At 42.8% G+C, this 20,856-nt stretch overlaps 1 protein-coding gene across 1 annotated transcript in view; it reads left to right on the top strand.

Moving 5' to 3' along the window:
• The window catches only part of LOC110501508 (R-spondin-1), a 21,481-nt gene extending 992 nt beyond the window's left edge, over positions 1-20,489 (top strand). Inside the window, exons 2-5 of the mRNA XM_036947585.1 lie at positions 1,782-1,973; positions 7,544-7,687; positions 13,820-14,026; positions 19,048-20,489. Of these exons, the coding sequence (XP_036803480.1) occupies positions 1,782-1,973; positions 7,544-7,687; positions 13,820-14,026; positions 19,048-19,304 (800 nt within the window). The 3' untranslated portion in view covers positions 19,305-20,489. The remainder of the gene's footprint in view (positions 1-1,781; positions 1,974-7,543; positions 7,688-13,819; positions 14,027-19,047) is intronic.
• Positions 20,490-20,856: the final 367 nt, after the last annotated feature.

Raw genomic sequence — 20,856 nt, 5'->3', positions numbered from 1 at the left:
AGAGCTTGGCTTCGGCATGGCTATGGATGTCCAGATTTTTACGTCTTTTCATTACACAATAAATATGTATTTCTGATGCCCAAAGTGTGTTTTACCATACCTTACGAGTTAGCAATGACCTATGAATCATGTGTCAATTATCACGTAAGAGTGTTTTATCCCAGGTGAACAGTGTTCCCCCTTGAATTTTGAAGCGATTTTTCAAGTTTATTTTCTGTTGGTTTTTTAAATATACTAGAGCGCCCTTTATAGAGACTGACACACAAAGTGAGATTGACACGGCACTGAACCTTCAGTTGGTTTAACCCACAGACTATGTTACCCACTGCTGTTGGCTGGCAGGTAGATAATCATGTGGTTGAAGTGTATGATTTAGGGTAACTCATCTTGTAGGAGTTAGGTTCAGTGAAACAGGTGCTCCAAATTTGCCACGCGCAACAGCCTTTATGTTAGGTCCGAAGCTGTTTATAGATTAGAAATGAGAAATTGACATATCTGCATTGAATTTACAGAACATATTTTCATCACATCATCTCTGTATGTTCTGTGCCCATCTGTCCTGATTCGACAACACCTCATCCAGAGTAGTTATATGGCTACTCACGCTCTAGTACGTGACCTCTATCAGCAGGGTCAAAAAACTGTCCCAACATACATGGCATTCCATTCCCAGACAATAGTGTCACAACCTGAAAACACCCCCCTCACCTTTGGTTAACTATTACACAGTGTGATTATTATTTGTATCATTATTAAAGTGTTAAGATTCTGGCTGTGTAATGGCTACTTTGGATGCATCCCCATGCGAGGTTACCATGACTCAGGCATGGCGTATTTGATTTGCGGGGGGAACATTTTTAAAGCTTTTACCATCCCAACTAATCTCTGGGAGACAGGGATGGCAGATTGATTGCAGTGTGAGTGTGTATATTTAGATGCTGATACCACATAGGCCTATAAATCAACCGGGATGACCGCCATTTTGGCACCAAATGGCCCCTAGAAACAGGATGTGCATATTGACACGCTTTCTGAGCAATCATTTAAATGACTGGCTGCAGCAGAGCAGAGTGTCCGAGTTCTAGCCTTTTTGGAAGATGAGGAAATAGGGATATGAAGAAATGAAGTATGATCATGGGCTTATATGTGGATGAGAGCCAAATGCAGATGGGGTGCTTTGAGACAGAGTTTTGTGGCTCAGTAAAATTCTTAGATTGTTATATTCCGCTTGGTGGGCGGATGGTTAAAACACCAAAACATGTTCGGCTCTGTATAGAAGTGTTGGGAAGAAACGTAACACATTTGTGCGCATTTAGCTTTTTGGCGTGCATGTTCGTGTAATTGGCGAGATCCTGATGGCTGAGTCACTTTTAGTTGACCCCAGGGGGGCCCCTGCTGTGTGATGTCATGGCATGATGTGGAATCGATCATAGCGGGATGTCAGTCCCAAACACCCGGGCTTCTCCAACTAAAATCTGTTTAGGATCTCCGGCGAGCAGTTTCAAGTAAACAGTGAGAAAACTGTTCAAACAAAGATGTTTGGCATGGTCCCTGGTTAGATTAGCTGCAACATGAACTACTGCCAGGTTTATGGCTATGTGGTGCAAAAATAGACAAGGGCCATGTCCTCACTGATACTGCCAGTGTTGAATCTAGTGTTTGTAGCCAACAGATAAACACTTCTCTTTATTCACTTTGTGGTAACTGGACCTTATATGCTGGTTTTTAATGACTGTTCTCTTTCTCCCTCTCCTTCTCTCTTTCCCCTCATCTTTCCACAGTTAGCACTGAGGGGCCACCATCTTGCTCAAATGGCTGTGAGCGATGTTCCGAATACAATGGCTGTATAAAATGTAAGCCCAAACTCTTCATTCTCCTGGAGCGCAACGACATCCGCCAGATAGGCGTGTGCCTCGCCTCGTGCCCACAGGGATACTTCGGCATGCGGACTCCCGATACCAACAGATGCATTCGTGAGTTTGGATTCTTGGACTTCGTTGTTCGTTTTTTAAATGCATTGTGTCATAAGTAGGGCGAGGAGTTTTTCGTGACTATGATGTGAACTGACCAGGAAAGCCTCAGTAAGAAGGTTTCCTATATTTGTATTGACATTTTTTCTGTGTTGGACAAAACAAACCATATTCAAGATATTCCACAGTACCACATGCATATCATCAAAGTGTGTCACCATAATGGTAAACACACAATGGGCACTAATGTGGTCCAGTGGTAAGTGAGGTGTAATTTCCACTTTGAACTGCTGTGCCATGTGTGAAAGGAGCTGTCTTCACTACATGACCACAGCCACAGCAATGACATGCAACACAACAACACACTCATAAAGACCAGCATCTGTCAAGCTGGAGATGGGCCTTGAACTGAGACAGGGCCTTGAACTGATGGCAGGAGAATTATTGTTCTGTTGCAGTAATGTTCAGACAGTTTAAAGGTAGACTAAGCGGTATGGCATAGATGCAGAAAGTACACAGCAAAGTGGGGCAATTTCGGCAACAACTAAGAGCGTTGAATAGTGAGGCTCAACCTCCTCTGTTTTGGTGCCCTGGCTACCACGCTGTGAACAGTGTGCGCACATACTGTGTGTGACTGTGTGAGGGCGAAGTCTTGCATCTCACTCATCTCAATATCTGTGGTGCTGCTCGTGGTAACGTCATTTTGCCGAGTCTACCTTTAAAGACCAACTGAACCAAAAAATGACCTTCTAGTGTCAAAATTCACTACAAAGTGTCATCATAAAGTCAGTCTCGTTCAATACAGAGATTTGGAAGACGATTAAGGAAAAAAATGTAAGTCATGGAGTTAAGGCATATTTCCCATTTGGTTTGACTTTTAGATATCCCTATCAGTAAATTACACAATATACACTACCGGTCAAAAGTTTTAGAACATCTACTCACTCAAAGGTTTTTCTTTATTTTTACTATTTTCTACAGTGTAGAATAATAGTGAAGACATCAAAACTATGAAATAACACATATGGAATCATGCAGTAGCCACAAATGTGTTAAACAAATCAAAATATATTTTAGATTTGAGATTCTTCAAATTGCCACCCTTTGCCTTGATGCCAGCTTTGCACATTCTTGGCATTCTCTCAACCAGCTTCACCTGGAATGATTTTATTGAAGGAGTTCCCACATATGCTGAGCACTTGTTGGCTGCCTTTCCTTTACTCTGCGTTCCGACTCATCCCAAACCATCTCAATTTGGTTGAGGTCGGGGGATTGTGGAGGCCAGATCATCTGATGCAGCACTCCATCATTCTCCTTCTTGGTAAAATAGCTCTTACACAGCCTGGAGATGTGTTGGGTCATTGTCCTGTTGAAAATTAATGATAGTCCCACTAAGCCCAAACCAGATGGGATGGCATATTGCTGTAGAATGCCTTGAATTCTAAATAAGTCACACACCATAACACCTCCTCCTCCATGCCTTACAGTGGGAAATACACATGCAGAGATCATCTGTTCACCCACACCTCGTCTCACAAAGACATGGCAGTTGGAACCAAACATTTCCAATTTGGACTCCTCAGACTAAGGGACAGATTTCCACCGGTCTAATGTCCATTGCTCGTGTTTCATGGCCCAAGCAAGTCTCGCCTTCTTATTGGTGTCCTTTAGTAGTGGTTTATTTGCAGCAATTCGACCACGAAGGCCTGATTCACACAGTCTCCTCTGAACAGTTGATGTTGAGGTGTGTCTGTTATTTCAACTCTGAAGTATTTATTTGGGCTACAATTTCTGAGGCTGGTAACTCTAATGAACTTATCCTCTGCAGCAGAGGTATCTCTGGATTTTCCATTCCTGTGGCGGTCCTCATGAGAGCCAGTTTCATCATAGCGCTTTATGGTTTTTGAGACTGCACTTGAAGAAACTTTAAAAGTTCTTGAAATGTTCCGTATTGACTGACCTTCATGTCTTAAAGTAATGATGAGCTGTTGTTTCTCTCTGCTTATTTGAGCTGTTCTTGCCATAATAAAGTATTTTACCAAATAGGGCTATCTTCTGTATACCCCCTCCCAAACCATGTCACAACACAGCTGATTGTGTCAAACGTATTAAGAAGGAAAGAAATTCCACAAATTAAGGCACACCTGTTATTTGAAATGCATTACAGGTGATTAACTCATGAAACTGGTTGAGAGAATGCCAAGAGTGTGCAAAGATGTTAGCCAACCTTTGCCTTGATATTTGAAGGATCTCAAATATAAAATATATTTTGCTTTGTTTAACACTGTTTTGGTTGCTACATGATTCCATATGTGTTATTTGATAGTTTTGATGGCTTCACTATTATTCTACAATGTTCTTAAACGTTTGACCGGTAGTGTACATGGGACAATATTTGAACATTTCAATAGCTCCAAATGTCAATGACCTAAAAACCATTATACTGATTATAAATTGTAGAAATTCATATTGAAATATTGAAAGCATTTAATGAGAACTTAAACATGACATTTACATTGTGTAATTTATTGATGATCCCTAATTAGCCCGTGACATAGGCTTTCCAGTCAAACCACTTTTTCAACGGTCGCACACCAGCCGGCTGAAGCTAATTGGCGAAAGAAGTTGGCTAGCACTAGCTAGCTTAGGCTAATTCCAGACACAAGACCTGGTTAGACTGTTTCAAGTTATCTAGAAGATTGAGTGACTGTAACTGTGTACTGTTTTGGCAGAGTAAATGTACTAACACTTCCCACATGCAAACACACACCCACATTAAACCACACCCACAAGACAACTCTCATTTGTCTTCAGTCTAGGCAGCTGCATTTCTTAATGAGCAAGCAAAAATACAGAGAACAAATCAGTAGGTTCAGTCCTCCTTTAAGGGGTGTGGGTTGAAATAGGGTGGAATAGGGTTGGTATACATGTTAATGTTTACAAAACTCCTCCATGTTGGTTCTGGTGGCGCGTATACCTTTTTTCTGAACCAGGGGTGCCAAGGGCCCGGCTCGTGGTCTGTTTTCTCTTACTTGTGGGTGGAAAACAGGAATGGAAGAAACTCAAAATATATTTTTTTCTAATGCACGGTTTGTCTGTTTTTTCAAGGATGTATTTTTTTTCTTTTTTTTGTCTCGCGAGCCAGGGGTTCATGTCAGTTCACAGTCCCTATTCATTGAGTTTTACCATTTATGTGTCAAAACATCCATCTTTTAAAAGTACATTTATATTTTCTGGACACAACTGAATTATTTATTTGGCAAGTTCCCTTGTGAATCATACATCTAAACTTGCCTCTTCAAAGGTAAATTATATCTACTTCTTATTTTTTAGGAAAGTGCGCATGATGATAGGTAATTAGAGAGCAAGGCAGCTTGTAGTCATTATATTTTGTTACAGGAAGAACACGCAGGTTGTTTTGGTGTATGCAAGTTGTTTTGTTAGATTAGATAGGTTGTTGCAACATCATCTAATAGCAGATGTCTGTAATGTTTCGTTTTTTTTCTATTACAAACAAACTTCCTAACAGGTAAACTCATGAGTCATAAGGTCTTTTGAAAAAAGTAATGTTCATTAGTCACCAAACTGAGAAATCTGACTGAAAATGGGAGGGAATAACTGTCCAAATAAGAAACACCCATTTTAGTTTTCTTTTGGGGGTTAAATTTCGTGGTATCCAATTGTTAGTGGTTATTATCTTGTCTCATCGCTACAACTCCCATACGGGCTCGGGAGAGACTAAGGTCGAAAGCCATGCGTCCTCTGAAACACAACCCAACCAAGCTGCACTGCTTCTTAACACAGTGCGCATCCAACCCGGAAGCCAGCCGCACCAATGTGTTGGAGGAAACCCTGTGCACCTGGCGACCTGGTTAGCGTGCACTGCGCCCAGCCCGCCACAGGAGTTGCTGGTGCGCAAGGATATCCCTTCCTGGCCAAGCCCTTCGCAGCAGGGAAGCTTATTGTCAATCAGCAGAAGAAGTTCAGGTTGGAATAAGTGGGGCTGGTATGTGTGATACTCCTCATTCCAGCAACATGGACCGAAATAGGGGCCTGTTCAATAAAACAATAGTTATTACCCCACATTGCGTTGTTTATACATGTAGCTACCTGAAATCACAAAACAAGAAACATAATGAGGATCTACCTGAACATATTGGCCTCAGTGTAACTTTGTAATATAGTGCAACATTGAGCGTACTCTGCTTCAAGACATGTATTTGCAATAGCCTGACAAACATTTGTATATGTACTGTGAACATTAACACAGGGCCATAACCTCCGAGCATGTCTGTCTGCTAGGTACTCAGGAAGCAGGTTTGGGAAAATAATCCAATTTGGATTAAAACAACAAAAGTTCTGGCTCACTCTAATCCCCACATTTTTGTTAATGTTTTACTGTCACTTGAAATTAACTTAACCTTAGTCGTTATTGTTTCAATGTTGTCCACTGAATCCCGAAAGGCCGCTGTGCATGCTGGTTAGTCTCCTCCACCTCCTTCTCAAGCCTCTCCGTGGCTAACCTGCTCTTATTATCCAGTCAGCCCCATCCATTTAGGACATATCAAAATCCCCAAGATGTCTTGTTAGCCACATTTGTTTTACTTTTACAAATGTAGACCTAATGTATTTTCTCCAAACATCACTAACGTCAAATTTAGCTGTCAAGAACCTAAAGTAAAATCCCAACGAGGATTCTTCCCTTTAGCTCGTTTCGAACTCCTGGCAAGACTCCAGCCGACTAGACATTCTTTATTTTAGTTGTTTATGGGAAAGGTGTCTAGTGTTTTGTGACTGGATATTCCAATCCAGAGATGTAAGGATTACATCTGTGACCTTCGCTTAGTGTGCCTCTGTTTCTACACTCTGATTTTGGCAGAGAAAATGTTATTATTTCAGAATAAGATAATGATGGTAATGAAAAAGGTGGGCTAGGAGAAGGGTTGGGATGAGAAAGGGGGGCTCTTGGTAGTCCTCTAAGGTGTCTGTTTTTCATTCTCCCGTGCCCATAATTACCCTCAATTTAAAGTAGTTGTTTGTTTGACTGGAGAAGCTGAGTTTAACGAGGCAAAGGTGCGTGGAGACCTCTGGAAATCCACTGACGTGCTCTCTACTCTTGGCCAGTACCCGGCCACCCGGTTTCCAAAAAATAAAGCCGTGGTATGCATATGCTTTTCAGACATGGGTGTTTATTCATGCAGAATCCCCCCAAAGAGTCTCTCCCCATTGTTTTATCACTAATAAATCTCTCATAGGAGATACAAATCAGGCTACATTCTTGTCCTCCCCCAAGGAGAAGTGGATCCTTTCGTGCAGCAGAAAGGCTTCACATTTTTAAACATACTTTGCTGTTTTTGTATAGTAATACTGCATTATTCTGTATTAACACGGAAGCTTGAAGCCAGAACAATGAACAGTGATGTGTTATGCTGTCAGTTAATGCAACGTGTACATGTATACTATGTTAACACAATGAATATGAACTCAACTAAGTGCGCTTTAATTTTCTCATTCTCTCCTCTCTTTGACTCTTTCACCCCCCCCCCCCCCCCCCCCCCCCCTTTTCCTTTCAGAATGTAAAATAGAGAATTGTGAGGAGTGTTTCAATCGAAATTTTTGCACAAAATGTAAGGAGGGCTTATATTCACACAGAGGGCGATGCTACCCCAGCTGCCCTGAAGGCCTCAGCACCACCAACGGGACCATGGAGTGTGTAGGTGAGTGACCTCTGACCTCTCTTCCTTTCACAGCTTCACTCACAGCTGACACTGAACGGGATTATGAACTATGCGTTTAAGGGCATGTTGCCTTTTGGCACATATTAGCTTTTGAATAAGATGGCTAAAATGTTAGTTCACAATCTCAATGGCTCAGAGAATAATACTGTAAGTCCCACACTACCCATACATTGAGTATTAAGCATATTTTATTTATTTTGTATTTTTATTTAACTAGGCAAGTCAGTTAAGAATAAATTCTTATTTTTAATGACGGCCTAGGAACAGTGGATTAACTGCCTTGTTCAGATTTGTACCTTGTCAGCTCGGGGATTCGAACTTGAAACCTTTCGGTTACTAGCCCAACGCTCTAACCACTAGGCTACCCTGTGTTGAGAGCCTGTCACAAAGTCTTAAATGTTTCTCAGGTGCATATTTGACCCCATAATGTACCCCGTTCACCCTAACCCATCACACATGGTATACTAAATACCCTTCAGCTATCAGCAGCCAAGTATGTTCTGCCTGTCGGATGAATATCGCCTGCCATATGAGAGTTCAGTTCAAGACTTCATTGACGTGGAGAAGCTGTGTGCTGTTGAGCTCTCGTCCTCTGTTCTTTTTCTTCTTTCTCTTTCTGCTGTTTCTCAATCACCAGCGAGCGCGCTGAACTTCGAAGGGAGGCCTGCTGGATAATAAGGACATTTTATTAATTTCTGTCACAAGTAAGCAAATAGAGCACTAATGACATTACTCCGCAAGGCTAGTGCTAGCTGGATGCCCCAGGCCACTTGACTCTTCAGAGAGGAGCTCTCAACCCCCAGGGTGACATTCTGGCATTGCCCCTGCTCCCTTACCTTCCAAAAAGTGCTCAATCTAGCTGCTCTTGTCATATATTCTCTAATTTCCCTGCCATTGTTTTTGGCAGTATGAAGTTTGCTTGCTTCACCCCCTCCCACCCCCCAGCCTTTCACAAAAAAGTCTAAATATTTTCCTAGAAAAGGTAGAAATTAATTTAAGCTTAACCAGCACTTCCAGAGATGCAACCTCTCTTATCGTCACTCAGTGCCTGGGCTTACCTCCACTGTACCCACACCCCACCATACCCCTGTCTGCACATTATGCCCTGAATCTATTTTACCACGCCCAGACATCTGCTCCTTTTATTCTCTGTGCCCAACGCACTAGATGACCAGTTTTGATAGCCTTTAGCCGTACCCTCATCCTACTCCTCCTCTGTTCCTTGGGTGATGTGGAGGTTAACCCAGGCTTTCCGTGTCCCCAGTCACTCTCATTTGTTGACATCTGTAATTAAAAAGCCTTGGTTTCATGCATGTCAACATCAGATGCCTCCTCCCTAAGTTTGTTTTACTCACTGCTTTAGCACACTCCGCCAACCCTGATGTCCTTGCCGTGTCTGAATCCTGGCTTAGGAAGGCCACCAAAAATTCTGAGATTTCCATACCCGACTACAACATTTTCCGTCAAGATAGAACTGCCAAAGGAGGAGGAGTTGCAATCTACTGCAGAGATGGCCTGCAAAGTTCTGTCATACTTTCCAGGTCTATGCCCAAACAGTTTGAACTTTAATTTTAAAAACTAATCTCTCCAGAAATAAGTCTCTCACTGTTGCCGCCAGTTTTCCCCCTCAGCTCCCAGCTGTGCCCTGGACACCATATGTGAATTCATTGCCCCTGTCGTGTATTTGGCTATGCCGGATTAAGTAATATGACATGCTATTCTATAAAATAATTTCTCCGTAATTACTATTACCTGATTGAGCTAATCATGTAAATGTAATTAACTAGAGAGTTGGGCACCACAAAATAATATTTATAGAGCTGTTATCTTCCGAATAAACTCTTAAAGACCTTGTAATATTTTACATCAATAGTAGTCAACATTAATCGTCACCTTAATTCAGTCTCATCTGAAAGTTGTAAATTCTTAGTTATCTGCACTAACCCTGGCTAACAAGTTGAATCAGCAATACAAAAGTGGGTTTAATTGTTTATTTACTAAGCACCTAACTAATCACACAGAATTACACATACATATATTGAAATCATAACTTGATTACAAATTACATCATAAAGGAAAACGTCCCTAGCGGGCGGAACAGATATGACCGCTGGTTACACAAAAGAAAAGGGCTGGTCTTGAGTGAAAGAGCAGGAAGACTGAGGGACATAGGGAGAAGCTGTGCTATTGTAAATACAGTATCTTATGCATTCTAAATTACCGCCCATTTGGAAAAGGAAAATGCAATAATTAGTTACTCTGAGCTGCGCTTCGGTAGGTTGGTGGTAGATGGAAGGCCGTGTTGCCAAACCGAGTCCTTTGAAGAATGTCTCTGCTTGTCAATTGGATACGTTGTAATAATGTCATTGGGTGATAGACGGGATACTCTGTCTGTTCCTTCCTAACCCTCGTTGCATCTGCTGTTGCTAACTCAACGGCTAGGAGGTATCACTTCTGTAGTGAATAAGAGTTCAAAGTTCATACCATTCGCAACCAAAGCTCACGCTGATGTTCTGTTCATTCTGATATAGGACCGTCATCTTACATCCTCGGAACAGGAAGTTATATTGTCGTCAAGGGCTTATATAGGAAGGGAGAGGAGGGCGCGTTTGAAAAGTTTTATAGCCCATGTCCCTTCGCAGGGGCGGGCCACTGATTGAGCAGTTCTATCTAAAATCACATTTCATCCCATCACAAATAATTTCATATTCAAACATTTAAATTGAACAACAATTCCATGTGAATCCGATAACTCTGTGTTTGTGATGTGATTGTCCACTGTAGAGTTAATGTCATCTTATCATTGATGAGAATGTCTCAGATGACAACCGAACTGACATCATATTCATTAAGTACCACCGCATATGTTCAATTGTTACCAGATTACCAGAATACAGTTCATTTCCCCCCACCTACTGATGTTCCCAGAATCTCTATGTTAACCAAGGTTTTTGCAAATGTAACATCAGTAGGGTAGAGAGAGGAAGGACAAGGGGGGGAAGAAGTATTTATGACTGTCATAAACCTACCCCCCAGGCCAACGTCATGACACCCCTCATTTATCTTCAGAGTACGTTCTGTTAGGTGACCTAAACTGGGATATGCTTAACACCCCGGCAGTCCTACAATCTAAGCTAGATGCCCTCAATCTCACACAAATCATCAAGTAACCCACCAGGTACAACCCTAAATCCGTAAACATGGGTACCCTCATAGATATCATCCTGACCAACATGCCCTCCAAATACACCTCTGCTGTCTTCAATCAGGATCTCAGCGATCACTGCCTCATTGTCTGCATCTGCTATGGGTCAAACGACCAACCCTCATCACTGTCAAACGCTCCCTAAAACACTTCTGCGAGCAGGCCTTTCTAATCGACCTGGCCTGGGTATCCTGGAAGGATATTGACCTGATCCCGTCAGTCGAGGATGTCTGGTCATTCTTTAAAAGTAATTACCTCACCATCTTAAATAAGAATCCCCATTTCAAAAAATGTAGAACAAAGAACAGATATAGCCCTTGGTTCACTCCAGACCTGACTGCCCTTGACCAGCACAAAAACATCCTGTGGCAGAATGCAATTGCATCGAATAGTCCCTGTGATATGCAACTGTTCAGGGAAGTCAGGAACCAATACACGCAGTCAGCTAGCTTTTTCGAACAGATATTTGCATCCTGTAGCTCTGACTCCAAAACGTTTTGGGACACTGTAACAAGAGCACCTCCTCCCAGCTGCCCACTGCTCTGAGGCTAGGTAACACGGTCACCACCGATAAATCCATGATAATCGAAAATCTCAATAATCATTTCTCTACGGCTGGCGCTGGCCATGCTTTCCTCCTGGCTACGCCAACCCCAGCCAACAGCACCAGCCAACAGCGCTGCCCCCCCCCCCCCCCTCAGATGTTCTGAAAGAGCTGCAAAACCTGGACCCATACAAATTAGCTGTGCTGGACAATATGGACCCTCTCTTTCTAAAAGTATCCGCCGCCATTGTTGCAACCCCTATTACCAGTCTGTTCAACCTCTCTTTCGTATCGTCCAAGATTCCTAAAGATTGGAAAGCTGCCGCGGTCATCCCCCTCTTCAAAGGGAGAGACACTCTAGACCCAAACTGTTATAGACCTATATCCATCCTGCCCTGCCTCTCTAAAGTCTTCAAAAGCCAAGTTAATAAACAGATCACTGACCATTTCGAATCCCACCGTACCTTCTCCGCTGTGCAATCCGGTTTCTGAGCTGGTCACGGGTGCACCTCAGCCACGCTCAAGGTACTAAATTATATCATAACCACCATCGATAAAAAACAGTACTGTGCAGGCTTTCAACTCTGTCAATCACAGTATTCTCATTGGCAGACTCAATAGCCTTGGTTTCTCAAATGACTGCCTCGCCTTGTTCACCAACTACTTTGCAGATAGAGTTCAGTGTGTCAAATCGGAAGGCCTGTTGTCCGGACCTCTGGCAGTCTCTATGGGGGTGCCACAGGATTCAATTCTCAGGCCGACTCTTTTCTCTGTATATATCAATGATGACGCTCTTGCTGCGGGTGATTACCTGATCCACCTCTATGCAGACGACACCATTCTGTATACATCTGTATACATGGCCCTTCTTTAGACACTGTGTTAACTAACCTCCAAACGGGCTTCAATGCCATACAACTCTCCTTCCGTGGCCTCCAACTGCTCTTAAACGCTAGTAAAACCAAATGCATGCTTTTCAACCATTCGCTGCCCGCACCCGCCCGCCCGACTAGCATCACATCCCTGGACGGTTCTGACCTAGAATATGTGGACAACTACAAATACCTAGGTGTCTGGCTAGACTGTAAACTCTCCTTCCAGACTCATATTAAACATCTCCAATCCAAAATCAAATCTAGAATCGGCTTTCTATTTCACAACAAAGCCTCCTTCACTCATGCCACCAAACTTACCCTAGTAAAACTGACTATCCTACCGATCCTCGACTTCGGCGATGTCATCTACAAAATAGCTTCCAATACTCTACTCATCAAACTGGATGCAGTCTATCACAGTGCCATCCATTTTGTTACCAAAGCCCCTTATACCACCCACCACTGTGACCTGTATGCTCTAGTCGGCTGGCCCTCGCTACATATTCGTCGCCAGACCCACTGGCTCCAGGTCATTTATAAGTCTATGCTAGGTAAAGCTCTGCCTTATCTCAGCTCACTGGTCACGATAACAACACCCAACCGTAGCACGCGCTCCAGCAGGTTTATATCTCACTGGTCATCCCCAAAGCCAACAACTCCTTTAGCCTCCATTCCTTCCAGTTCTCTGCTGCCAGTGACTGGAACAAATTGCAAAAATCGCTGAGGCTGGAGACTTATTTTTCCCTCACTAACTTTAAACATCAACTATCTGAGCAGCTAACCAATCGCTGCAGCTCTACATAGTACATCTGTAAATAGCCCACCCAATCTACCTACCTCATCCCCATATTGTTTTTATTTACTTTCTGCTCTTTGCACACCAGTATCTCTACTTGCACATCATCATCTGCTCATTTATCACTCCAGTGTTAATCTGCTAAATTGTAATTACTTCGCTACTATGGCCTATTTATTGCCGACCTCCTCACGCCATTTGCACACATTGTATATAGACTTTCTTTTTTTCTATTGTGTTATTGACTGTACGCTTGTTTATTCCATGTGTTGTTGTTTGTGTCGCACTGCTTTGCTTTATCTTGGCCAGGTCGCAGTTGTAAATGAGAACTTGTTCTCAACTAGCTTACCTGGTTAAATAAAGGTGAAATAAAATAAATAAAAAAGCTCAACAGCATGTCACTAGTGATAAAACAGTTGAGGTCTCTAGATAAACTGGACAGACTTGGTAACATAGAGGCTTTGGGCAAGAAGGCTAAGGGCCAAATTTGGGCTAAGGCCAAATTAGTGATGTCTGATTTGGGTGAGATAAGTTCCTCTGCATTATTTTCTCACTGTGAATATTTTCTCACTTTAAGACCTGTTAGAATCTAAAGCTTACTGGGTTTAACTTGGGGTTTGTTGCATATGATCTATGTGTGTGCATGTAAAACTGTATTTAACTTCTGTCCTCTTTTCTATCCCACCTGTAGAATGTGAACTGGGCGAATGGAGCCCATGGGGTCCCTGTATGAAGAAGAACAAGACGTGTGGCTTTAAGAAAGGCACACAGACCAGAATGCAAGAGCTTCTTCATGCCTCCAGCACTGACACAGTCTCTGCGTCATCCCCCCGGCCATGTGCTCCACAGACTGAGAGACAGAAGTGCACAGTGCAGAAGACACCATGTGGAAAAGGAGGTGAGGACTAACACATACCTACAGTAGGAGAGTGGCAACGAGAGGAAATAGAGTGAAACAGATCATTAATATATGGATGGATAAAAGACAGGAATGAGACAGTAGATGAAAGATGACAAAACAACACTTCAACACAACTACAAAGTCAATAATATTGTGATTAGCACCTTTTCTGATGAAGTCATAAACTCCCTGCTCTAACCCCATGTATGACCATGACCTAGAACGTCAGAAGTGTTGGTTCAGTAAGGACACTGAGCCTCTGACTGGGAACCATGTAAACAAACACTCCTAAAGAGCCAAACAGGCAAGGTAGATGGGAGGGTGCCATGCAGTGCACTGTGTTGGACGATGATAAGAGCTGGAGTTGGACTTTTTGTTTTGAAGCTCAACGACGCGTGAGGTTTACATGGCTCTGACATGTTTGCTCTAGCTCTTATCATTCATCTGCCATCTTGTTTCAGAGCTGGCTAATGTTGCTAAGCTAAAAATCTTCCCGGTGACACTCAATTTGATAACAGCTTAATCATGCTCTAATTAGTACTGCTCCGTTGTTGTTCTTTGGCCCATAACACTTTTCTAGTAGTAGTTGGTTTTATAAGATGGAGTTTATTCAAGTAGTCAAGAAACCAAAAGGCCTCTCCTTTTTGTCAGTAAGTGTTTTTATTGTATTAATTTTGTATTATTTTGGTACTTTTCTCCCCAATTTGGATCTTGTCTCATTGCTGCAACTTCCCAATGGGCTCGGGAGAGGCAAAGGTGAAGTCATGCGTCCTCCGAAACATGACCCGTCTAACCGCGCTCCTAAACACCGCCAGCTTAGCCCGGAAGCCAGCAGCACCAATATGTCAGAGGAAACACTGTTCAACTGGCTACCGGGGTCAGCCTGCAGGCACCCGGCCCGCCACAAGGAGTCGATAGTGTGTGATGAGTCAAGTAAAACCCCCCCCGGCCAAATCCTTCCCTAACTCGGACGACGCTGGGCTAATTGTGTGCTGTCCTATGGGACTCCCAGCCACAGCCAGTTGTGGCACAGACCAGGAATGAACCCGGGTCTGTAGTAACGCCTCTAGCACCGCTGCGCCACTCGGGAGGCCCGGTCAGTAAGTTTCAATGAACTCTGCCTTATAAAATAAAATGGACCAGTCAAAACTTTATTGACCAGCATGGCTGGGATGCTTAGCCTTGTGATCGACCCAATAAAAAGGTAGAGAAAGGTTTGGAGTCGATTTGTAAATGTTGATTTGAAGCGAAAGGAGTTGTTTTGTAGGGCTTGGATCGGCTGACAGCGGTGGGCCCATTTGGCCACTGTTTCTATCTCCTACTTTTCCCACTGTAATTCCTGGTTTTAATCCATGTGAATATTTTATTTGGCAGCTAATTAATGTACATGTTGAATCAAAGTTGGAAGCTTCCATTTCTTTACAAGGACTTAGTGTGCAGTAAACAAGCAATATTCACAAAGTTTATGAGCGGGTGGTACACTTGGATTTCAGGGCTGCTACTATTTTGATTAACAGCTTTCAACAAACGTCAGTTTACCCATTGTAAAGAATCAATGAAGAATCATGTCAGTTAAGCAATATGTAACAGATGGAATACGTAAAAATGCACACAAAAACAACATTATACAACATTAGATGTAAGAATCCTTAGAGGGAGGATATATACGAGCTCTTGCTTGTAATTCTTCAGGGAGGTGTGGGCTTGCTTCACACTGGACAGGACCAGGACAGCACTGTTTGAGAAATTAGAGGCAAATTTACACTGCATGACACCTGCATCTTGGAAAGAATTTCCGTCATGGATTGAGAAGAATAATTAACAGTGAAATATTATGAACTACCACATAAATGTGTAGTGCCGAATGCCAAATTTCTAAACTTAGCGAGTGGTGTTGTGAAAGGAGGGAAAATGAGGGAAAGGGATGCCGTGTTGGAACAACAGACTGGTGTGTCAGGACTCAGGAGTCTGAGACGTATGATTGAGACATATGATGTGACTCCAGTTGGGAAATGTTGACAGCTTGACATGGAGAGATGGTAAGCATTAGCTTCAACTTGTTTTGCTTATTCTGGTGTCAGAATACACTGTTGTGAAAATGAGTAAGGCTCTCCTGTCAAGGCGCATAACAAATAAATGTTGTTCTCGTGTGAATTAATTCATAGGCGATGGGTATCATGACCTTGACTGAGCCCTTTTACATGTGCTTAAAAAAACTTGCCATGTGCTAAATTAGCGAGGTCGCGAATCTATCTGCAAGACTTGGCCGACGGGGCCGCTGTAAAAAAACACAGGGGGCAGTGCTTGTATAACACCAGTGATTTACTGGTCTGCAGATCTCACGCTTTGTGTCGATTTGGCCAAGCTCTCCCCTTTTTCTTCCTGCAGCTTTTTTACAAATGGGCCCGCACGAAAACAGAATTTGCTAAATGCGTGATTGCCTTTGTCAGGCCATAGTTGTTTAGCTTGGATGGAGTGGAGTTTCAATCATGGCTGTCATAAATTGATGGAGTCCCCCTCGGTCCATTAGTGGGCTTGTCACGGGTCTAATTAAGTCCTTACACAGTGAGAGAATCAACCCAGGTCCTGCTGTACACACTCACACAAACAGCCCTTACTGTAACTCCCCAGGTTCACTGACTATAGCACATTACTCTAAACAGAAACAAATGTCTTCCAAATTCAAATGGTCTCCATTTTGTTTTCATTAGCGGGAGAAATGAATCTCCCAGATTGTTTATTTACTCAAGGCAGGCAACACATGCATACTTTACAAAGCTAGTAATCAAGTCTTGTCAACACTCCCCTAAGAAATGTGACACAGCCCCCAATGTCAGGAGCCAACTGGCCAATAGGGCCCTACAGTGACAGATGCTTTAATGACTTTGGCCCCGCGTGTCTCAAGAAAAGTAACATCAACTACTTCTAGTTAGTGGACTACTGTATTGGGTCTGCCTCTGCCTGTTTTCTACCGAACAAAGGGAAATAAACTGCACACCTGTGCTCCTGCCAGGTCCTTGTTAAATAAATGATAGGAATGCTTATTGAAACTCATTTAGTTTCAGGGTTCTCTTTATTCAAAATATGCGCCATTAAATACGTAAGTGTTTGCAGGTCTACTGCCAAATAGAGATTTTCATTGGTTTATACTGAGATGGAGCATATTTGAGTAATATCAAGGCTTTTTGTCTTTGCGTACTTTCAAATACATTCAAATAACAAACAAATTACTTAGAAAACAAGCTAACAAAGCACGTGGTGCAGAATGGAGAAAATAGTCGTAGGCCTATTACAACAGTTATATAATTAAGCAATAAAGCCCGAGGAGGTGTGGTATATGGCCAATTTACAACGGCTAATATACGGTCTGATATACCATAGCAGCCAATAAGCATTCAAGGCTCGATGCATTGCGTCGTGCATAAGAACAGCCCTTAGCCGTGGTATATTGGCCATATACCACACACCCTCATGCCTTATTGCTTAATTATATAACTGTTGTTCTAGCCCTAAATGCTCATTGGCTGACAGTCATGGTATATCAGACCGTATACCACGGGTATGACAAAACATGTATTTTTACTACTCTAATTACGTCGGTAGACAGTTTCTAATAGCAATAAGGCACCTCGGGGTTTGTGGTATATCGCCAATATACCACAGCTAAGGGCTGTGTCCAGGCAGTCAGCGTTGCGTCGTGCATAAGAACAACCCGTAGCCGTGGTATATTGGCCATATACCATACCCCCTCTGGCCTTACTGTTTAAATATAATATTATATTATTAAAGCAAACAAACAAGAATGCTCCATGAACCTCCTGTTGTCAAACAGTTAGCCTTAGCGAATGCTGTCCAGCCCCCTTAGTGAGTGTTTTGAGTCTCTGTTTCTAGGGAACATGGAGACTCAACACACAAGTTCATAGCAAACATCCCTCAGCCTAACTGCCCAGTTTCCTCTCATCGTGGGAGTACTCATCAGCCCAGTATAAACAACCACTGTCTGACACCTGACACAAACATCCATTCCCGTTTATGTGCGTGAAAGGTTGTTTACACCCACGCCTGATCGAACACACGAGCAAGCCACACACACACACAGATACACACCCACACACGCTGTCATTAGAGCTCCAACATGTTAACCTCATTGTGGCTTAGCGGTGTAGTGGCGTAGCTTAATTTACATCAACAATGTCAAGAGGATGTCAATGAGTGCTCGCATGTTGAACAATCTATAGCTGTATGTACAGGACATGAAGGACTCTTGCACTCCACTTCAACCGTGTTGATTTACTTTCATTCCTCCATTTTATCCTCTCCTGAACTGTTTGTCCATCCCGAGTTCCTGGAAAGCAACTCTTAATGGATGTTTGTATTTAGGGAGCAATTATACACTTAAACTGTGTGCCAGGTGGAAGTCCAGACAACAGCCTATAGCGAGAGTGAGAGGAAGAGGAGGGGAAAGACGAGGATGCGGGGGGAGGTAGAGTGGAGAGGGAAGGCAGACGTTAAGAAAGGAGCTCACCTCGACCGGTTCCCAACTGTTTACATGAACTATTATGTTCCATCAGCCGTTGTCTCTGCGAGTGTTAAGACGTGTCCGGCTCGGAGTCGTGGCCACACTCCTCACAAAGGCTTGATTACTGTTTTCCGGCCTGTCATTATGGCACTGCTGTGTGTTTCCTGTCAGCCCAATGCAGCACTGTGTTGCATCATGGTGGCATTTATGAAAGGCTCTGGATCCTGAGCTGCATATCTGGGGCTTAGTGGCAATTGGCCGGTATTTGAAGGGCCTGATAGGAAAGCTAGGAACCGTATCCACACAATGCCACCTTTTATTGAACTGTTTTGAATGTGGGCTAAGGGGTTAATGTCAAGGTCTACCAAGCTCATTCTGACTCTACTGTACTTAAAACACACACCATTAAAGCCCTATTTATAAAAGCTGAGCCCAACTACCCTGTTATTTTGGTCTCGTCGTCATGTTATAATGCATTTCAATCTGTTTTTCTATCCAGATGGGAATAAGAATAAGGGCGAGCGACGAGACCAGCAGAGGAGGCGAGACAAAGAAAACGTCAGAGGCCATGGCAAAGAGGGTGGCAAAGAGGGTGGCAAGAAGGGTGGCAAAGAGGGAGGAAAAGAAGGAAGCAGAGAGGGGGTCAAAGAGGGAGGAAAAGGAGGAAGAGAGGGTGGCAAGGGAGGCGGCAGGAGGAAAAAGGGCCAAAACCAGGCCACCTCCGCGCCCAGCCTTACCCCTAGCACTGTAGCCTAGGCCTTACTCACGTTGGGACTTAGTGGGGACAAGGAGGGACAAAAACAAGGCGACTAGGCAACACCCACCTGCATTGGCCATTATTAAGAGACAGACAGTGGACAGAGGAGACAATATCAAACTGATGAAGAAAAGGATTAATGCTGCTATGCATTCTAGAAGATGCTCTAAGAGAACTGGAGGATTGCTGCAATAAATGAGGATCAGGACTTGAGACTTATCAGACTTGGAGGGAAGAGGGTGAATGTGCAATGTGGAGGGTTCCACTGTAAGCCTTGCAGTAGGGTCAACATGTTTCATTTCACCGCTCCCAGGTTTATCATGGAGTTGGCAGATGGAGATCCCAGTGGCTGAACAGTGGAAGACACTGAATATGAATATGAGAGTTTCAAGATGGAGTCTTCACAATGATCAAGGATATCTACAATCCATTAGAATCCCTGATGTGCTTTTCAAAATCTATTTTTCATTGTTGACGACTCATGTTTTGTGAATGGTAGCAAGTAGATATTTCTAAGGAGATGTTGTTGTAAGTGATATAGAGAAAATGAACAGTATTAAAATTCTTTATTTTAATTATATTTTATGATTAAACAAAAGAAAGGCACTGGAACAAATGTGTGGTTTTGAAGGAAAACACATTTTAATGACATTTTTGGTTAGTAGAGAATCTACTCCAAAACAAACCAGCAACAATATAGAGAAGGTTTATACAGCTTTAGTTCAAATCCTGATCTGGTGTTAGACAAAGGTTACCCACATAATAGCTTAGTGCTTAATTTCAAATAGAATAATGTTTTGCTATCATCAGCATAAAAAGTTTAGGATTGAAAACTGTGTGTTGTGTATGTGTGTTGTGAGTATGTGTGCGTGTGTCTGTGTGTGCATTCGTGCCTGTCTGTAATGTTACAGAATTTCAGCAAAATGTTTTTGTGAAGTAGTGGTCACACAAGTGTATGTATATTTGTGTGGGTATATTGTATGTGTTTTTGCACATAAGCTTAATGTGTGTGTGTACGTATCAATCTGGTAGAATGGGAAATTTTATATAAACTCAGCAAAAAAATGTCCCTTTTTCAGGACCCTGTCTTTCAAAGATAATTCGTAAAAATACAAATAACTTCACAGATCTTCATTGTAAAGGGTTTAAACACAGTTTCCCATGCTTGTTCAATGAACCATACACAATTAATGAACATGCACCTGTGGAACGGTTGTTAAGACAGTAGGCAATTAAGGTCTTAGTTATGAAAACTTAGGACACTAAAGAGGCCTTTCTACTGACTCTGAAAAACACCAAACGAAAGATGTCCAGGGTCCCAGTTCATCTGTGTGAATGTGCCTTAGGCATGCTGCATGGAGGCATGAGGGCTGCAAGGAGGCGTGAGGACTGCAAATGTGGCCAGGGCAATAAATTGCAATGTCCGTACTCTGAGACGCCTAAGCCAGCACTACATGGAGATGGGACGGACAGCTGATTGTCCTGGCAGTAGCAGACCATGTGTAACAACACCTGCACATGATTGGTACATCCGAACATCACACCTGCGGG

Source organism: Oncorhynchus mykiss, chromosome 2 (genome assembly GCF_013265735.2).
Source record: "Oncorhynchus mykiss isolate Arlee chromosome 2, USDA_OmykA_1.1, whole genome shotgun sequence".
Lineage (NCBI taxonomy): Eukaryota > Metazoa > Chordata > Actinopteri > Salmoniformes > Salmonidae > Oncorhynchus > Oncorhynchus mykiss.
Note: the sequence above shows the minus strand (reverse complement) of the source record. Positions and strands in the feature narration are given on the sequence as shown.